The following is a 20,193-nucleotide window of genomic DNA, read 5'->3' on the forward strand; positions in this document are numbered from 1 at the left end:
TATTTATAAATAATTTGTAATACTTATTTTATTAGATTAATATTCAAAACTAATCAAGATATTATTTATTAGCTTTAGTATTTTATTCATAATTATCTGTTTAGTAAAAATGTGTTAAATGTTTTCTTTTTATCAAGGAAACGTCTGGCACTGAAGACTAGAGCCAACACGACACGTATGGATAGGCAAGACTAGAGCCAACACGACACTTGTCTTGTTTACCTTTTTTCGCCGGTCGTCTTCTTTATTTAGGCCTAGCCTGAAATTGTGTCACTTTACTGTGTGCTGTTTGAGGACAGAAATGCAAGAAGCTGTAGAAACATTGCGTACAGCCGTGGCAAATGGAAGAACTGATATAGTTAGATCGCTGATTCATGCTGCGAGCGAATGTGAGTCCGTTTGCTTTTGCTTTGTCGCCTGAGCTGAGACGAGGTGAAGAAGAAGGGGGCAATGGCAGTTTGCCCAGCATGGTCGATTCGTCCCACAAATATATTATTTTTTAGTATTGAATACAGTATTCAATGTAAAATTTTATTAATACACGTTTAAAGTACGGAACTGTACGACGAAAAAACAATTGGTTTAAAATTTCATAAAGTTGTCTTTTCCTTTTATTTGTTTGATGAATTTCAAAGGCTGTCCTGTAGATTGTAGAAAAATATTTACTAGCTATTAATTTATTTCTATTTTTAGGTGAAGAAAAAGATGAAGGTGCTATCAAAGTATTAGATGTTTTAAATTCAAACTTTGTTGGTGAAGGAACTGTACTACACCAAGCTTGCAAGGTTTACAATCTGGATATTTTAAGGACTTTTAAATAAAGTTTGGAAAAAAAATTAAGTCTGTAGATATTATCCTATTAGAAAATTTGTTCGTACATTTGTTCGTTTATACATTATCACTGCATTGTATTATGATTATCAACTACATTTAAAAACTTCATCTGGGTGGGTTTCATTTCTACTATATTATTTGTAATTACCTTCAGCAAAATTTATTTATTTTTCCTCCTTCCTACTATAGGATGGACAAGCTGATATTGTTCGTACTCTCTTAATGTTTGGAAGCGACCCAACAATTAAAGATGACCAAGATAGACTGGCCTTTGACCTCGTTGATACACCCAATGTCAGAGCAGCATTCAATGATGCATTTTTTCAGGCCGTTGGACAAAATAGGTGAAAAAGCTAACAGTTTTTGTCCTTTATTTAGAGTTAGTTATAAATATATTTTTAATCCATTCTATAGAATATTTAATATTATATAATAAATAATATAAAGTATTATTTTTTGTTTTGTAAATTTACATGTTTACTTTTATTCATTTATTCATTTCCTTATTTCGGATAGTACATCCATATACAAATTATACAAAAACAAAAAAAGAAACAATTTCAGTAGGAATAAGCCAAATAGCAACCCTAACCCACAAAACCAACCTACAATATCCTAAAATATCAATTTGCACCAACGCTAATGCGGGTTGTATTGTGGAAGTATGTTAACTATGGTTTAATCAGACTGTCATGAATTCCGTTCATGTTCTGTTTATGTCTTGTTAATAATTACCTACTAGCAGATGCTTATAAATAATAAAAAAAGTGTGTTTTTGTTTACTAGGTATACACTTGTTTGTAACCTAATAGACTGTGGACTGTCATTGGACACTGTAGACACAGAGGGTAGTGGCAACACACTTCTACACTGGGCAACATCATATAGTAATCTGAAAATGGTCAAGTGTTTACTAGGCAAAGTGCTTTTATTTTGTTATTGTTCAATCAAGTTAAATGTCCCCCGCCCCCTCTTTCTCTTGAATCGATGGTGACGTTGGTACATGACCATATCATACATGCCAACATCTGAAGTTAAAAAAACGGCAGGTGGTATTTTTTTAGATCAACAGTGCCCTTTATCTAATATCAAGAGGTAAGGAGTACAGTGTGTGACGTCACAAGTGGTATTGCGTGGTGGCTATGTGAGGGGAATCCCCCTTCCATTGAGGAAAAAATTAGGACCACAGATGGTTTGTACAATGGCTTAAATATGGTAAATTTTCTTGTGTGTTAGCCTTTTGTTATATGCAGAAAATGACACATACATAAAAATTGAGTTATTTTTGTAATCCGGGAGAAAATGTGGAAAAAATCGGGAGCACAATATTAGTCCTCAAGTCTAAAATACGCAAGTCTGCCATATTACAGATGTTTGTGTGTATTAAATATTTAATTTCTTTAACCAAACAAGCCAACCATCATGAGTGTATCAGATTACTTAAATGTAAATTAAAATTATAATATCCTTTGTTATGATATATGAATTGTTTAATTAGACAGGAAAATACTAGTATTGTCAGCTGTGAATTGTATGGAGTATTTCTTTCATCTATTTGCTAAGTTTGTAATACAAGTGTTCAATGGAACCAACAGACCACTAGCCTTCATACGTAGTATAGAATACAGTACAATTACTTAAAGATGTACTGTCACCCTGAAAAAATAATTCTTAAACAATTTTTGGTTGAATATGCCATTTTGATGTCACATAATAGTTATCCACTTTGACCAAAAATTGGATTAAAAAAATATGTATTTACCTGTAAAAATGTAATTTAAAGAAAAAATAGTCAAATTGGCTGCCAGACAATGGATTTTTGGTTGAATTTAACCATTTTTTATGTTATTTTATAGGTAAAACATTTTTTTTCTATGGGTATGATTAAATTTATTAAAACTATGAAATAAGTCTTCATTTTTCATGTTTTTGGAGACAATACACCTTTAAGAGTAGCACAAAACCAATTAACTTTAGCCTCCTGACGACAAAATAGCAGTTAAATATTAACATTATTTATCATATTTTAAATTATAGACCATGGTATAGCTGTCAACCACGTGAACAAAGATGGTACTGTTCCCTTACATGATGCGGTGTTGCGTAAAGAGGTCGATATTATACGAGAGTTGATTCTGTTTGGTGCCAACCCTCAAATACGAGCCAAAACTGGGTAAGATAATCATTTGTTTATTTCGTCAACATGTCTTAATTTAAACTACTAGTCCATAGAATATATTACTCCGGTACCACATCCTAGATTATATACAAAACCCGCACACATGTGTATTTGTTGTTCAGTCAAAATTTATAATTATGCAAAAATAATTTTTTAAAGTACTGTCAACTCTCCCAATACCGTGCCCTCTGAAAAACAGAAACTCTCCCAATACCAGACTTTTCTTGAAGTTCAAACAGTCCCAAATTTATTTTTACGATTAAAACCATATCAATACCATTCAGTCAGCCCAAAGGTGTCCGGTATTGAGAGAGTTGACTGTATTATAATAACAGTTTTAAACAGTTACAGTACTCGAAAGCCACAATAATTCTGGCTATGGTTTTAACCGTGACATTAGCTGCATGCTTTTTTATTTTATTTACACGTCAACTAACGATCAAATAACAGTTTTCGCAACTTTTACAAAGTATTTAAAAACTACAACAATTTTTCAATAAGCATACACATCATACAACGTACATACAAACACATTTTTCAAAACTTTCTATTATTTAAAAGTCGAAGATAGTCAGGTCACGGGTCCATTCTATTGTCGCCACAGATTGACTTCTTCATCAGTACTTCCATGGAGTCCATGGTACTTCTATGAATGGATGATTAGGTGGGAACACGAACGCTAGTTGATCATACCCAGTACCGTTTTGATCATGCGATCATTCGGGAAACCACCTCACAACATTGTGATATATACCTAGACAAATAACAGAAATAGACCAGTCAATGAAAAGTACTTAAACAAGTCATGCCTCAATGACTTTAGCTCAATAACTGTGCTTTCAAGTTACACAATACAGGTTCTAAGAATACAATAGCCAGGTATACATTTAAATAGGTATAATGACCTCACCTTGACTTAATACCTGTGCTTTAATAACAATAGTAGTTGTTTGTGCATTATTTGTGGTATGAACCCAAGCCATATGGTAACTGCTTGTATGGTATACTGCTTAGATTGTTCTTACTAGTAGGACACACCTTAATTCATTTCTTTCTTCAAAATGAGGTAATTTATGGCTACATTTATGTTGATATATGCTTTTTTAAGTTGGATGCATTTGCATTCTTAGCTCACCGTGGAATTAGGAAACATAGTTTTAAAAAGGCTGACCAGGGTGTTTGTTAAAATTCTTTTAAGGGCTAATACATTATTGAAAGCAGGTAGTAACATCGATATGTGGCTCTGTTCATCTGTGATGCGGGGGGTTCAATTTGCTCATCAAACTTCACTTTTATTTAATAATTTTGAGCAATTGTATGTCAACATGAATTTCATTTTTTACAAATAAAATGAACTACAAACAGATTCCCTACAAATTTATAACACTATAATAGATTATTTCACTGTTCACTGTATTATAGTTATACAGTTTAATAAAATATGCTAGCAGGATTTTTTTATCTGTTATTAACAAAACACTTGGCATGACAAAATGGTATCAATAATTGGATGGTCTACTAAACACCTCACACTGCCACTACAATTCTGTACACAGATAAAGAAATAAATGTGTACATTTCGGAACGTGCACTTGCGTTTTTTGGTTGAATTGGCCAACTGTCCAGGTTGATTTTCAAGTCTCCGTCCACACTATCAAACTAGTTTGACAAAAAAATGGGTGATGTGCCCAAATACGGTGGTGATATGCCCAAATATGGTAAGTGATATGTCCATAAATGGGCACACCACATTTTTTTGTCACAAAAGTTTGATAGTGTAGACAAAGCTTTAAGTAATTTTTATTCATTTTTACAGTCAATTCGAAGGCAAGTCACCTTTAGATGTTGCAGGTGACAATGAGATTTTACTAAATGCCCTGAAAAATGGACTTCTGAATGGACACATTGAAAATGAAAGTAAGACTGAGTTACATTTCATTGAATAGTTATGTTCTCTAAAGCCTTGCCTACACTATCAAACTTTATGTGACAACAAAATGTGGTGTGCCCATTTATGGACATATCACTTACCATATTTGGGCATATCACCACCGTATTTGGGCACATCTGGACATGATGATGTCATATCACTACCATATTTAAGCATATCACTACCATATTTGGGCACGTCACACTAGTTTGATAGTGTAGACAAAGACAAGCACCAACACATGTAATCGTACACTAACAATGTTTATTGCTACCATACTTAATCAAAGATTTTTTATTTTTTGTTTATTTTAACCATATTTAATGAGGGTGATCATCCAGCATTTGCTGGTCATTTGGGACCCTCAGAACAGATACAATATACAAAATACAACAAAACAGAAAAGTAAAAAAAAAACAAAAACCAAAAAATAAAATTAATTACATAAGACTAAAAATCTGAATAAGAAAATGTGAAATATAAAAAATAACTGAAATGTTAAATTAAGCAAAAATATATAATATATATAATAGGACAACGTAACAAAAAAAGATCAAAGATAACTGGACAATCTGCTGACCCATATATATTCTTATTTTTGTTATTATTTAGAAATTGAAGAAAGTTTTAATGCAGATTATGACCTGACCAAGAAACGTACTGCAGAAAAAAAAGATGAGAGCAAAAATAAGCAGACGAAAGCGCCTGCTGTAGCAGCAACAGCTGAGGTGTTGATTTCGCCAGAAGATACATCAATTGATGCAGTAAGTTTGGCCCTCCTATTGGCAAATTTATTATTATTATTTGGCTGTGGTTTTAAAATAAAGAATTGCTATTTTTTGTAACCATTAAAGGGCCAACTGAGACAAGTTTACTTCTAGGTTGGTCCTTATTTTATGCTCTGTATTATTTGTATGGCATTTACTAAAATAAATGTTTGTTGAATTGAATTGAATCAGACTATACAAACTAGTACACATTGTGACCCCCTATGTGTCTAAAAAAATGTACTGGGTTTTCAGAGAAAGATTCATGAGTTTTTCAAAGCGACAGAGCTCTAATGATGTTAAATTAGATATTAAAAATGTCATTATTTCATTTTAGCTTTCAAAAGTGGGAAGAGCACTTCCCTCCCTGGATCTGGCCTGGTTTTCAGACCTGCTATGGATGTTACCTAGCCACCAGTAATTCCCATTAATGCCTGGGTTAATAATAACCGATTGCGTTAGTTTTTCTCCCTTATTTATAGTGTGGTATCTCTTATTATTTAGTTGTCGGAGTCATTTTCAAAGCCCATGTTTCAACAACCTGATTCAACTAATGACGCTCGACTAGACAAACTGTGGCCCCAACCACAACGTCTGATGGAGATTGAAGGCAACCCTGTACATTTACCAGAGAACATCAAAGTGCAAATAATACCTTCTGCAAAGTATGGTAAGAGTATACTTATCATCATCAGCCTATTCTCACTAATGTATCATTTGTTCAGTGTCATAAGTAAGTTATTGTTGAAATTAAATAAAAATAAAATAAGCAAATTTACAGTGTTATATATGTATCACATGTGATGCCTGTATCATACTCTATCTACCTATCTTTAACATAATACAGGTACCACATGTGATAAATTTTCTATGATTCTGGATATATACAGTAATGCTATATATGGAGATACAGAAGACCAGTTTTGGACAGTCAGTGTATCGCTTGTTAACTTTATAAGTAATTTTCCCTTCTCCTTAGGTCTGCCAGCATTGGCTGACATATGGAATACCATAAGTATATCTTTTGAGGAGTTAGGCTATCACCTTATTTTAGAAACAACCAACCACTTTACAAGTACAAAACCTGACATCGTTTGTAGTCTCAATCGTATGCTCTTTGGAAAAGATGAGAGTTATCGACTTACAATCAATCATAATCAGGTATGTCTGTTTGTCTGTAAATCGCCTGAGACTGATGGCACACAAACTGCAGTATGTATGAAAATTACAGCATTTATGAACTTTTACATTTGACGTAATATATCTGCATATGAGATTAAAATACCATACTTTATTTTACTTTTTGTAGATTCAAATGACAGCCAGTGATTCTACAGGCCTGTGGAACTGTTTATGTACGTTGCTTCAGATTATTCGTTTATGTAAAGAGGGCGGCATTCCTTCTCTACAGGTAACCTTTTTTTCCGATTGTAATGAAGTTATTTACACTAGAAAATAAGCTTGAAGTTAAGGTTAAAGATATATTATTCCCCTAAATTTATTTCTTTTAATATGCCATTATAATGGCACATAATAGTTATTCACTTTGACCCAAAACTGAATAAAAAAAAAAATAATTTTCCTTAAAAAAAATGTAATTTAAAAAAAAACAAACCTAAATTTCCTGTCAGGCAATGGTTTTTGGTTAAAATTAACTGGTTTTTTTCTACAGAAGTGAATAACTGTATTAAAACTGCAAAATGGCCTATTCAAAATCTGATTTATTAATCTTTATTTTTCATGATTTTAGGGAACAATTCATCTTTATCGATTTAAATTTCTTTTAGATTTCTGATTGGCCAGATGTCATGTACAGAGGTGTAATGTTTGACATTTCTTGTGGAAGAGTTCCTAAACTGGTACAGTAATTCTTTTCATTTATACATTAAATTACCATTAATATGAAAAACTATTTTGCTTATTAAATGAGTTATTATTTTTTTATTATTTTGATTTAAAGTTAAAGTCAACACAAACATTTAATTTACTTGTATTTACAAATATTTAATTTCAATATTTTTCTTTTTACAGGACTTTCTACTGTCATTAGTTGACACTTTGTCTTTGCTTAAATTTAATCAAGTGAGTTGAAACACCAATAGGCTTTCTTAAGGCCAATTTACACAGACGAACGGTAACGGTAATAAAAATATTAATAGAACAGGATAGATTTTACATTGGACCAGCTGCATGGTTTTCCGCTTACTGTTACTGCTCGTCTGTGTAAATTGGCCTTTATGGATGACCTTATTATTCAGTTATAACAATAACTGTGACCCGCACTAGAAGCAAATGCCAACAACAGCAATGTATAGTGTGTCATTAAAACCCTATTGAACATTTATTGATCTTGAACTTTATTATTGCAATTCATTATATAAATAAATTGAAGTTGAACATAAAATATCGCATATAAACAAAAGAAACAAAAAATAGAAAGCCACTCCGAAAGTGCATACCTCCGTCTACTGTAAAATTCTCCTACATCTCCGGGAAAAATAAAAATATGTGTGTTTGTCTTAATGATGTGTGTGATTTAGGCTATTTTCACTACAAGCATGTGTATGCGAGTTTGGTTTAAAGGTTTTGTAACCAGACTTTCAACTAACAATAGCTTCAGTTTCAACTCTTGCTTCTTGTAAAAAAATGCAATTTCCGTTTACTTGTTACTTTAAGACTGCTCGCCGGCTTTTGAAAATTCGGTCCTATCTTTTAACACTAGCAGGTCTGAAAATAATACTAAAAAGTGGTCGAGAATTGGAACCATGGTCCGGATTGCCTCTAAAATTTAATGAAGTGGTCCTTGACCACATATCTATCGGTATTTTCATTTTGGTAAAGTTATTGCAATAACTTTTCGAGTAATCCTGCTAACAAACAAACAAACAAACATACACAGGCGAATCAACTACTGTATACTACTACTATAAATATTTTTGATTTTTTAGTTACATTTATACATGATGATTGGTCAAGACTCCAGTATGAATATTGTGACAATGTATACACCAAGGTATGTACTCAGTATTATCACAATGCACATATCAATATTGTCAGAATGTATACACTAAGGTACATTTAATCAATATTGTCAGAATGTATATGTCAAGGTACATTTAACTGATATTGTCAATCATATACACCAAGTTTATTTTTTTTTTTTGTTATTTATTAAATTTTTTTTATTTATTCTTTTTTTTTTCATCTTTATGTAATTTTACTTTCTATGGACCAGAGATTCCGAAATAAAAAAATGGAATATCTAATTTAAAAAGGTACATTTACATTGTCAGTTTATACGGTATGCTACTCAATTATATACTGTGGAATGTTGTGAATAAAACATACATTGAACAACGTTATTTTCCAGTGAATTGTTAGACATCGACATCTACTGCCAAAGTAGGCAAGTTCAGCTTATTCCTCATATAGACATGTTCAACAACAGCGCCCTCACCCTGAAGCAATGTAAACTAATCCAAAGTATTATCTCCTGTTTTCCTTCAACAAAGTAAGTATAATTATTAATATGTATTCTATAACCTATTGATATTACATCATATAATAATAATAATATCCTGGATTTATATAGCGCCTTATGTTGTGAAACCTCTAAGCGCTGAACAGTATCACCCCGGTCATTTTTTTAGATCAAACACGTATGGAAACTTACTCCCATAATGCACCTAGTAATCAGCGTAAAGTTGTGTCTTGATCTAACCGGGTTCCCATTTATACACCTGGGTGGAGAGAGGCAAACATAAGTAAAATATCTTGCCTACAGATACAAGCAATGTGTCGAGATTTGGATTTGAACCTCGATCTCTTGATCAGTAGTTCAACGTCCAACACAATAAGCCACACGCCCTCACCAATATAAGATAGATATAATTATTCTTTTTCTTGATTATGCATATCTTTAAAGCACTTTCTATCCGAGATTTGACGCTCTATCTATTGCATATTATATTCCTGATACCTTGCTCATCAATTTTTTTATACAGTATTTTTTTAATGTTACCATAATATTTTTTTCTGCACTAGGTTCATTAACTTTGGTCCACAGATTACAAACCTGTTATTTCCTACAAGCAATAAAGAGGAGGACAGTGACAACCTTAAAACTGTAAGCCTGTGTGACAAGCTTAAGCTGATAGGTGTTAGTGATCATCATATTGTACAATACTGTGCTAACATACTGCACTCTTCACCGCAAGACATTCAAGCCTTCCCTAGTGGAAGTATTGCAATGGAGTATGGCTACGAGGTATGCTAAAAACAAGTCATTTTAAAACATCGACAGCCTTTAAAGATCAGTTCCTTCATTGGAACTGGATTGGCCACCCTCATTAAAGATGGAAATAAATAAATTTAACATCAAATATTTCAAAGCAGATTCTGTAGTAGTAAGCTGGTATTCTAAGGGACCATGTCAAAATTGTTCTAATGCAGTTACTGTTGCAACTACATTTTCTTTGCTCTTTAACCTGTTTGCCATCGATTAACAAGCTTTCTTTGAGGGTTATTAGGCTGTGTATTTCAGAGACTGCCTCATAATCGTCTAAAACTAAAATCATATGAATATTTCTTACCGTAACAATATTTAGTTACAGCAGTAACTCCAGTAATTTTGAATTAAAAAAACCACTTTAAAATGTATTTCAAAGAATTCTGTGGTAGTAAGCTAGGCACTTGAGTGATAGTGTCTATTTTCACTACAAATACAGATAAATTAAAATATGGAAGAAGAGGGAAGAATGAAAAGATAATCATTCTTCTGCGATAATCCACAAACAATTTATAATGCGCCATATATCCAATGTTATTCTTTGTTTTTTAAATGATTTTAGGCTGATTATGATTTTAGTGAATTTGGAAAAGTGGTGGCAGAATCTGGGTATGTACATTTTTTTAATTTTTAGGTCAGAAAAGGTGGTAGAAGGTCACAGAGGGTCTGTTAATTACCTGGTTTAGTTGGTGGATTACCCATCTAAGTTAGTGATATTTGGTTCATGAAACCAACTTAACTGGGTAACTAAGCGTAAACACTAGGCCTACAGTGTTAAACTAATGCAATGGTAGCTTATACCCCATAGACTTATATGAAATACTTTTTTTTATCTTTACAGGAACTGTTTTTATACATGCCCTGGCACACAAGCTTGGAATAGGTAAGTAAACGTGAATAACAAATTTGACTAGGTGTGCCTAAAGCTCTGTCTACACTATCAAACATGTTTGACAAAAAAAGTGTGATGTGCCCAAATATGGTAGTGATATGACAACATCATGTCCATATGGGCATTTTGTGTCTTTATTGGGACATATTGCCTCCCCACCGTACGCAACACAGTTTTAACAGTTTCCTGGTCAAGATGACAACTGAAGACACATTGATTGACCTGACCTATATTGTTCATTTGTCATCTTTGAATCAAAAGCTCTCTATTATCAAATCAGTGTTAATGTTGTACACATTTATAATATTTATTTTTGCTTCCCAGTATTGGAGGCTGTCCTGAGGTAGCTGTACGAAACATATACAATGCTACCCATTGTTCACGGATATACGACTGTGCAGTTGGTTTATTGGTCACCGATTGGGCAGGAGTCGCCCACCTGAATCATGAGTTGATTAGCTTACCTGCTTATGTGACTGCGGCTGGTTTAGCATGGAATACCTATACTAGTCTAGTGAGTAAATGTTTGATACTGTGATATTGTAGGGTTTGGTCTTCAACATGTAGTACAATGGTATTGGTAACAAGCATTTTAACTACTATGCTGCGAACCCACTATGGTAGATCCCCTATTAAAGGGACACCTTCAGGAACAAATAAATGTCTTCTTAAAGGCTAATTTAAATGGATGAGCCGTAACGGTAAACAGAAAGCCATGTAGCTTGTCCCACATAGAATCTGTATCTATCCTAAGCGGGAACCGTCCATCCGCTCCCTGTTGTGTATAAATGGTCATAAGGAATAACATAGATTCTATGTTTTTCTAAATTTTTCTTAATAGGGATATCCTAAATAGTGGTTGGCCGTGGTGTTAAAACATTGCCCTTTGTTCCTTTCATAAGAGAGTGTCCCCTTAATAGAGGTGTCCCTAAGGAGATGTCCTACTGTAAAACGCACTAAAACACTGAAGATAAATGTTATAAAGGCACAATGCAAATAAAGAATCATTCAAATATTTAAATTGTCAGATGTTCTGTTAAATGTTAGTTATTCTTGTTTTTAGGAATCCGTTCATCAGAACCTACCAGAATTAATCAATCTCCACATCTGCCATCATGAGCGGTCAGTACTTGGTCAGGTGGTAGTTGAGATTGGTCGGGCAGAAACCTACTTGATGCGAGCCTCAAGGAACCAGTCGATGGACAGTTACAAGAATCTGCCATCTCCAGAAGGATCATTCTTTTATCAGGTCATCAATAATCCAGATGGTCTAGAGTTAAGCCATTTGACTCCTGACATTATGCAGGTATGTGAATGCCATGAGGTCATCTGTGAAGTCCGTTTAGTCAAGCCTGTCTTTCATTTATTTATTCATTTAGTATCCATTCAACAATACATACTCCTCTGACCATATTTAGTTTTTGTAATATTTCATTAATAAATGATAAATTATTTCTTATTTGCCTATCCTTCACAAATTATACCATAATTAAATTTTGAGAAACAGAAAAAAAAAATAGCCCTGATGTGGCTCTACAATGTTGTCATTATAAGATTATTTCTTTGAGTCTATTTGATTATAATCATTACAATATATTTCTATTTTTGTTTGTTCTTTTTTAAAGAAATCCCAGAAACACCTGCGCAAGTGTCAAAATGCTTTGCATAAAGTAGCATCTACTGACCCTAAGCAGTCTGAGCTTGAACTGCAACTTACGGTGGAGCTCATGATGTGGGCTTGCAAGTATGTATTTTTATGTATTAATTAATATTTATTTTTTTCATTTTATATATTTAGGCACATGTAGCCAAGGAATTCCAATAGTAAATTAATCACTGTCCTACCAGATAGCTGATAATCCCCCTGAGAAGGGCTATTTTGTGAACCAGTTCACTGGGGTTACCCACTACTCGTCTCAAATAATAAACTGAGTTCTTAATAGTGCACATGGACACTGTACACTGTACCTACGGTTTATAGTTCTTATCCGAAAAGACTAGTTCCACCACCAGAACTGGGGGCGAGTCGGCCTCAAACCCATGTAAATATTGTTGGCTCTTTAGGTACGGTAAATGACGCCCCTGCCTTAACCACTCAGGCATTAGACTCGCTACCCCTCATTTGTATAAGTGAATAATCTAGCTTTCTAGGTAAATCTATGTTTTTACAGCATAGTGTTAACAGTTATAATTATCCTTGCTTATTTTACTGGAATTAACTGTCCCCCTGAATAAGATGTTTTACTGTCATTAACATAATTCTTTATTTGATAGAATTTCTAGATCACTATTAGTAGCTGGTACAAAACCAAATGAAAAACAAGAGGGGCTGAGCATCATCAATGTAGGCATAGCAAACCTGTCTGCAACTGCTAAAACTGATTCTGCAAATAAGTAAGGCATTTTTTATTAATATTTTTAATCTAAAAACATAATTCTATGAGCTGTTTTTACAAATGGAAAAAATATATATATTTATATAGGCTGAGCCAGTTATGTGGGACATGGTACACTGATAGTACATAATAGGTATATATATACACAACAGTAATTGTAAATCGCCCGGTGATATACTGAAAATGTATTAATTGATTCGAAAATATATATTATTCTCTTTTGCCTTTCATTGGTCCATTTTAATCTTTGAATGTTTTTACTAGGTAATGTATTCAATATTTTTTAATTTCCAATCATCAATATATTGTACAATATATGTTTGATCCATTTTTAAAATCAGTACTGTGATACTGAAAGTATTATCAAATGGACTTAAAATTATGCCTCAAAATATATATATTGTGCCAGTTCTGCGGTACATTTCATTTCGAAACCTGAGCTGCACTGACGAGATCTAATAAGATCAAAACAGTACTGTCTGCAGATATATATATATATATATATAATAAGTTAATTAAAATTTATTACGTATTTGTTGCAGAATATTGCTGCTGATTGAACGCTATAAACAGCTCTGGTTGGAAGTTAACCACCCATCCGGACTGACCGAGTCGCTCTCTGTCTTTCAAGATATTCTTTTAAAATTAGTAGGACCAACCAAAGATTCAAAACCCATGCTTTGAAATTACTCCTTCTGGGGTAACTATGACAGACAATATAATGCAGAGTATTACAATACATTATAACCTCTATTAAGTGGACTCAACTTCAGGACCGAATATAGTAGTTGTTTCCCAAAGTACGTGTTCTACTGTATTACATATCATAGCACGATAATTTTATTTAAAACAATTGAAATGTACCATAGGCCTGATGTAGTATACAACTAACGAATGTTTTTGAGTGGAATGGATAGAATATTTTCATGTGTTAAAAAGTGGACTGAGCTTAGTTTAATATACTAGTCTATTTTTATGAGGATGTGTGGCACAGTGTGTTGGACATTGGACTATTGATCAGGAGATTGTGAGTTCAAATCCAACTCTCGTCGCATTGCTTGTATCCTTATTCAAGACACTTTACTTATGTTTGCCTATCTCCACCAAGGTGTATAAATGGGTACCTGGTATAGGCCAAAACACAACTTCGCTGATTACTGGCTGCAACATTATGGATTGATTGAAATATATATTTATACTGGGTAACCTCTTCAGTCAAAGACTGGTCTCCCAGAGGGCCCAGTTGGTGATCAGTGGCTGTGATGTACTAATACACCGGGGTAACCCCCTACTCGTCTCGAAAGATGTACTAGGTTCTTTAAAGTGCACACGAGCTAGATGTGTACACTGGACCTACGGTTTATGGTCCTTATCCGAGAAGACTCGTTCTACTACCAGAACCATGGAGTGAGTGAGCCTCGAACCCATGCCGATGTTATGGCTACGTGATTACGGTTCCACTGTCTTAACCGCTCGGCCACTCACTCACTCTGGTAGTATGTTTCGAGACTTGTTTGATCCAAAAAATGACTAGGGTAGTAATGTGAAGCGCTCATAGAAGCTTTGTGTATTAAGTGTCATATATAAGGTCAACGTATTATTATTATTATTATTATTATTTTTTTTTTCCAACAAAGAAAATTATTATCATTATTTGTTTTATAACACACCTCATGAAAGAAAAATTTTAGTCAATAATTTGCTCATTTAAAAAATGTGATGCTGAGAATCTTGTAATCAACAGCCCACATTACAGATTGGCTTTCAAATGTGCAACCTTCACCAGTTTCTCGTTGCACAAAATTGTAAAATCATTTACCAAAAACCTAATTATGATTGATCCAGATAACGCACAGCCTGTCATACGTATTCAACCAATGAAATGAAATCTGTTGATCTTTAGGGTAATTTATTTGTGTGAATCAAAAGCGTTGGCATATGTGCTAGTATATTAATATTTTCACCTACTTTTTGTGCAACCAATCAAAATATTTTATCCCTTAAATATATTTGTTAATCTAAGAAGGATTTAAAGCATGTTTTATGTCTACATTTGGAGACAAATTTTTTGTTAGTGCCTTGTTAAGCAAGTGGCCAATATTACATTAATTGTATATATATATTCAAAACACTTATTTTCAGATGATCTATTTATAATATTTATTTAAATATCAGGTATAGGGTATTTGAATTTGTTAATATGATATTAACTTACATTTCAGTTGATTTTATCATTAAAAAAATCTTAATGAGCACTGTATTATTATTATTATTATTTTGTAGTTATTATTTCAACCCTTTTATTTTTCAACGATGATGTGACATGCACAGAATCACATGATCTGTTCTGCACATTTCCCTGTACTATAGTACTGGCAGACTTTTTTTTTGAAAAATGGCCAAATTTCGATCTATAAGTTAATTTTTCCAAAAAATTGGTTACTATAGCATATATGACATGCACAGAACCCAATTCGACTCTGTGCATGTTTATTATGCTATAGTAACCATTTATGTCAACAAATAAAAGGGTCGAAAATTTGCCATTTTTGAAAATTTCCCTGTACAGTGATTTTACCATACATCTATAATATGCTTATAACGCAATATATGCACATTTTTTTTTTTTTTTTTTTTTTTTTAACCATATTTAATGAGGGTGATCCATCCAGCTATTGCTGATCATTAGGGACCCTCAGAGGTTCACAAGACAAACCTATACACACGATGCTCTACATAAACAAAGTCTTATTACAAGTCTTTGGGAGTGGAGTAATTTGGTCCTTAGAAAAAATCCTGACATTGCATAATAACAGTATTTTAAAAAGTGCGTATTTTGGCCATTTTTCGAAAAAATTGCCATATTTCGACCTTTTTATTTTTTGACATAAATGGTTACTATATGTCTATAAGATGCTTATAACGCAATATATGCACATATATAGCAACGAGTTTAATCGAAAAATAAAAAGGTTGAAAATTTGTTATTTTTTGAAAAAAGTCCATGTACTATATTAGTTCAGGGAAATTGTCGAAAAAAAATTTCTATAAGATGCTTATAACGCAATATATGCACATATATAGTAACCAGTTTAATCGAAAAATAAAAAGGTCGAAAATTTGTTATTTTTTGAAAAAAATCCATGTTCAGGGATATTTTTGAAAAAAATTGCCAATTTCCGACCTTTTTATTTTTTGACATAAATGGTTACTATAGCATAATAAACTTGCGCAGAGTCGAATAATGGGTTTTGCGCATGCCAATTGTGCTATAGCAACCAGTTTCATCAAAAAATAAAAAGGCCGAAAATTTGTCATTTTTTGAAAAAAATTGCCAATTTTCGACCTTTTTATTTTTTGACATAAATGGTTACTATAGCATAATAAACATGCGCAGAGTCGAATAATGGGTTTTGCGCATGCCAATTGTGCTATAGCCACCAGTTTCATCAAAAAATATAAAGGCCGAAAATTTGTCATTTTTTGAAAAAAATTGCCAATTTTCGACCTTTTTATTTTTTGACATAAATGGTTACTATAGCATAATAAACATACGCAGAGTCGAATAAAGGGTTCTGCGCATGTCAATTGTGCTATAGTACACTTTTGACATAAATGGTTACGGTACTATTATAGCATAATAAACATGCGCAGAGTCGAATAATGGGTTCTGCGCATGCCAATTGTGCTATAGTAACCACTTTTGACATAAATTGTTACTATAGCATAATAAACATGTGCAGAGTCGAATAATGTGTTCTGCGCATGTCAATTGTACTATAGTAACCACTTTTGACAAAAATGGTTACTATAGCATAATAAACATGTGCAGAGTCGAATAATGGGTTCTGCGCATGCCAATTGTGCTATAGTAACCAGTTTCATCGAAAAATAAAAAGGCCGAAACAAAATCCCGGTATAGTACAGGGAAATTTTCGAAAAATGATAAATTTTCGACCCTTTTATTTTTTGACATAAATGGTTACTATAGCATAATAAACATGCGTAGAGTCGAATAATGCGTTCTGCGCATGTCAATTGTACTATAGTAACCACTTTTGACATAAATGGTTACTATAGCATAATAAACATGCGCAGAGTCAAATAAAAGGTTCTGCGCATGTCAATTGTGCTATAGTAACCACTTTTGACATAAATGGTTACTATAGCATAATAAACATGTGCAGAGTCGAATAATGCGTTCTGGCCATGTCAATTGTGCTATAGTAACCAGTTTTGACATAAATGGTTACTATAGCATAATAAACATGCGCAGAGTCGAATAATGGGTGCTGCGCATGCCAATTGTGCTATAGTAACCAGTTTCATCGAAAAATAAAAAGGCCGTAAATTTGTAATTTTTTGAAAAAATCCCTGTATAGTACAGGGAAATAAAAAGGCCAAAAATTGGTGATTTTTTGAAAAAAATCCCTGTACTATAATTTTCGAATAATGGCAAATTTTCGACCTTTTTATTTTTTGACATAAATGGTTACTATAGCATAATAAACATGCGCAGAGTCGAATAATGGGTTTTGCGCATGCCAATTGTGCTATAGCCACCAGTTTCATCAAAAAATATAAAGGCCGAAAATTTGTCATTTTTTGAAAAAAATTGCCAATTTTCGACCTTTTTATTTTTTGACATAAATGGTTACTATAGCATAATAAACATGCGCAGAGTCGAATAAGGGGTTCTGCGCATGTCAATTGTGCTATAGTACACTTTTGACATAAATGGTTACGGTACTATAGCATAATAAACATGCGCAGAGTCGAATAATGGGTTCTGCGCATGCCAATTGTGCTATAGTAACCACTTTTGACATAAATTGTTACTATAGCATAATAAACATGTGCAGAGTCGAATAATGTGTTCTGCGCATGTCAATTGTACTATAGTAACCACTTTTGACAAAAATGGTTACTATAGCATAATAAACATGTGCAGAGTCGAATAATGGGTTCTGCGCATGCCAATTGTGCTATAGTAACCAGTTTCATCGAAAAATAAAAAGGCCGAAACAAAATCCCGGTATAGTACAGGGAAATTTTCGAAAAATGATAAATTTTCGACCCTTTTATTTTTTGACATAAATGGTTACTATAGCATAATAAACATGCGTAGAGTCGAATAATGCGTTCTGCGCATGTCAATTGTACTATAGTAACCACTTTTGACATAAATGGTTACTATAGCATAATAAACATGCGCAGAGTCAAATAAAAGGTTCTGCGCATGTCAATTGTGCTATAGTAACCACTTTTGACATAAATGGTTACTATAGCATAATAAACATGTGCAGAGTCGAATAATGCGTTCTGGCCATGTCAATTGTGCTATAGTAACCAGTTTTGACATAAATGGTTACTATAGCATAATAAACATGCGCAGAGTCGAATAATGGGTGCTGCGCATGCCAATTGTGCTATAGTAACCAGTTTCATCGAAAAATAAAAAGGCCGTAAATTTGTAATTTTTGGAAAAATCCCTGTATAGTACAGGGAAATAAAAAGGCCAAAAATTGGTGATTTTTTGAAAAAAATCCCTGTACTATAATTTTCGAATAATGGCAAATTTTCGACCCTTTTATTTGTTGACATAAATGGTTACTATAGCATAGCAAACATGCGCAGAGTCGAATAATGGGTTCTGCGCAAATCAATTGTGCTATAGTACACTTTTGACATAAATGGTTACGGTACTATAGCATAATAAACATGCGCAGAGTCGAATAATGGGTTCTGCGCATGCCAATTCTGCTATAGTAACCAGTTTCATCGAAAAACAAGAAGGCCGAAAATTTGTCAATTTTCGACCTTTTTATTTTTTGACATAAATGGTTACTATAGCATAATAAACATGCGCAGAGTCGAATAATGCTTTCTGCGCATGTCAATTGTGCTATAGTAACCACTTTTGACATAATTGGTTACTATAGCATAATAAACATGCGCAGAGTCGAATAATGGGTTCTGCGCATGTCAATTGTGCTATAGTAACCACTTTTAACATAAATGGTTACTATAGCATAACAAACATGCACAGAGTCGAATAATGGGTTCTGCGCATGTCAATTGTGCTATAGTAACCACTTTTGACATAAATGTTTACGGTATTATAACATAATAAACAGGCGCAGAGTCGAATAAGAGGTTCTGCGCAAATCAATTGTGCTGTAGTAACCACTTTTGACATAAATGGTTACTATAGCATAATAAACATGTGCAGAGTCGAATAATGCGTTCTGCCCATGTCAATTGTGCTATATAGTAACCAGTTTTGGCATAAATGGTTACTATAGCATAATAAACATGCGCAGAGTCGAATAATGGGTTCTGCGCATGCCAATTGTGCTATAGTAACCAGTTTCATCGAAAAATAAAAAGGCCGAAAATTTGTCATTTTTTGAAAAAATCCCTGTGTAGTACAGGGAAATAAAAAGGCCGAAAATTGGTCATTTTTTGAAAAAAATCCCTGTACTATAGTACAGGGAAATTTTCGAAAAAAATTGCCAATTTTCGACCTTTTTATTTTTTGACATAAATGGTTACTATAATAAACATGCGCAGAGTCGAATGATGCTTTCTGCTCTTGTCAATTGTGCTATAGTAACCACTTTTGACATAATTGGTTACTATAGCATGATAAAGATGCGCAGAGTCGAATAATGCGTTCTGCGCATGTCAATTGTACTATAGTAACCACTTTTGACATAAATGGTTACTATAGCATAATAAACATGCGCAGAGTCGAATAATGCGTTCTGCGCATGTCAATTGTGCTATAGTAACCACTTTTGACATAAATGGTTACTATAGCATAATAAACATGTGCAGAGTCGAATAATGCGTTCTGGCCATGTCAATTCTGCTATAGTAACCAGTTTTGACATAAATGGTTACT

The 20,193-nt window shown here is 33.2% G+C and overlaps 1 protein-coding gene across 1 annotated transcript; it reads left to right on the forward strand.

Annotated features, from left to right (window-relative positions):
- Positions 1-245: 245 nt before the first annotated feature.
- LOC140060800 (uncharacterized) lies at positions 246-15,883 on the forward strand. The gene is made up of 22 exons (XM_072107150.1): positions 246-389; positions 694-785; positions 1,024-1,178; positions 1,621-1,751; positions 2,872-3,007; positions 4,830-4,930; positions 5,556-5,707; positions 6,215-6,380; positions 6,690-6,871; positions 7,020-7,121; positions 7,498-7,569; positions 7,742-7,792; positions 8,659-8,723; positions 9,081-9,221; positions 9,755-9,977; positions 10,561-10,607; positions 10,840-10,881; positions 11,215-11,404; positions 11,954-12,196; positions 12,516-12,634; positions 13,165-13,284; positions 13,829-15,883. The coding sequence occupies exons 1-22, from the start codon at positions 302-304 to the stop codon at positions 13,968-13,970; spliced, it is 2,760 nt and encodes a 919-aa protein (XP_071963251.1). The 5' UTR covers positions 246-301; the 3' UTR covers positions 13,971-15,883.
- The last annotated feature ends 4,310 nt before the right edge of the window (positions 15,884-20,193 follow it).

Source organism: Antedon mediterranea, chromosome 10 (assembly GCF_964355755.1).
Source record: "Antedon mediterranea chromosome 10, ecAntMedi1.1, whole genome shotgun sequence".
NCBI lineage: Eukaryota > Metazoa > Echinodermata > Crinoidea > Comatulida > Antedonidae > Antedon > Antedon mediterranea.

What these genes read in the sequence shown, in the direction of transcription:
- LOC140060800 (XM_072107150.1), top strand. Translation starts at nt 302, where the DNA reads ATGCAAGAAGCTGTAGAAACATTGCGTACAGCCGTGGCAAATGGAAGA. An exon ending in AATGGTCAAGTGTTTACTAG is followed by an intron (nt 1,752 to 2,871) that starts GCAAAGTGCTTT and finishes TTTAAATTATAG; the next exon opens with ACCATGGTATAGCTGTCAAC. An exon ending in GTGACAATGTATACACCAAG is followed by an intron (nt 8,724 to 9,080) that starts GTATGTACTCAG and finishes GTTATTTTCCAG; the next exon opens with TGAATTGTTAGACATCGACA.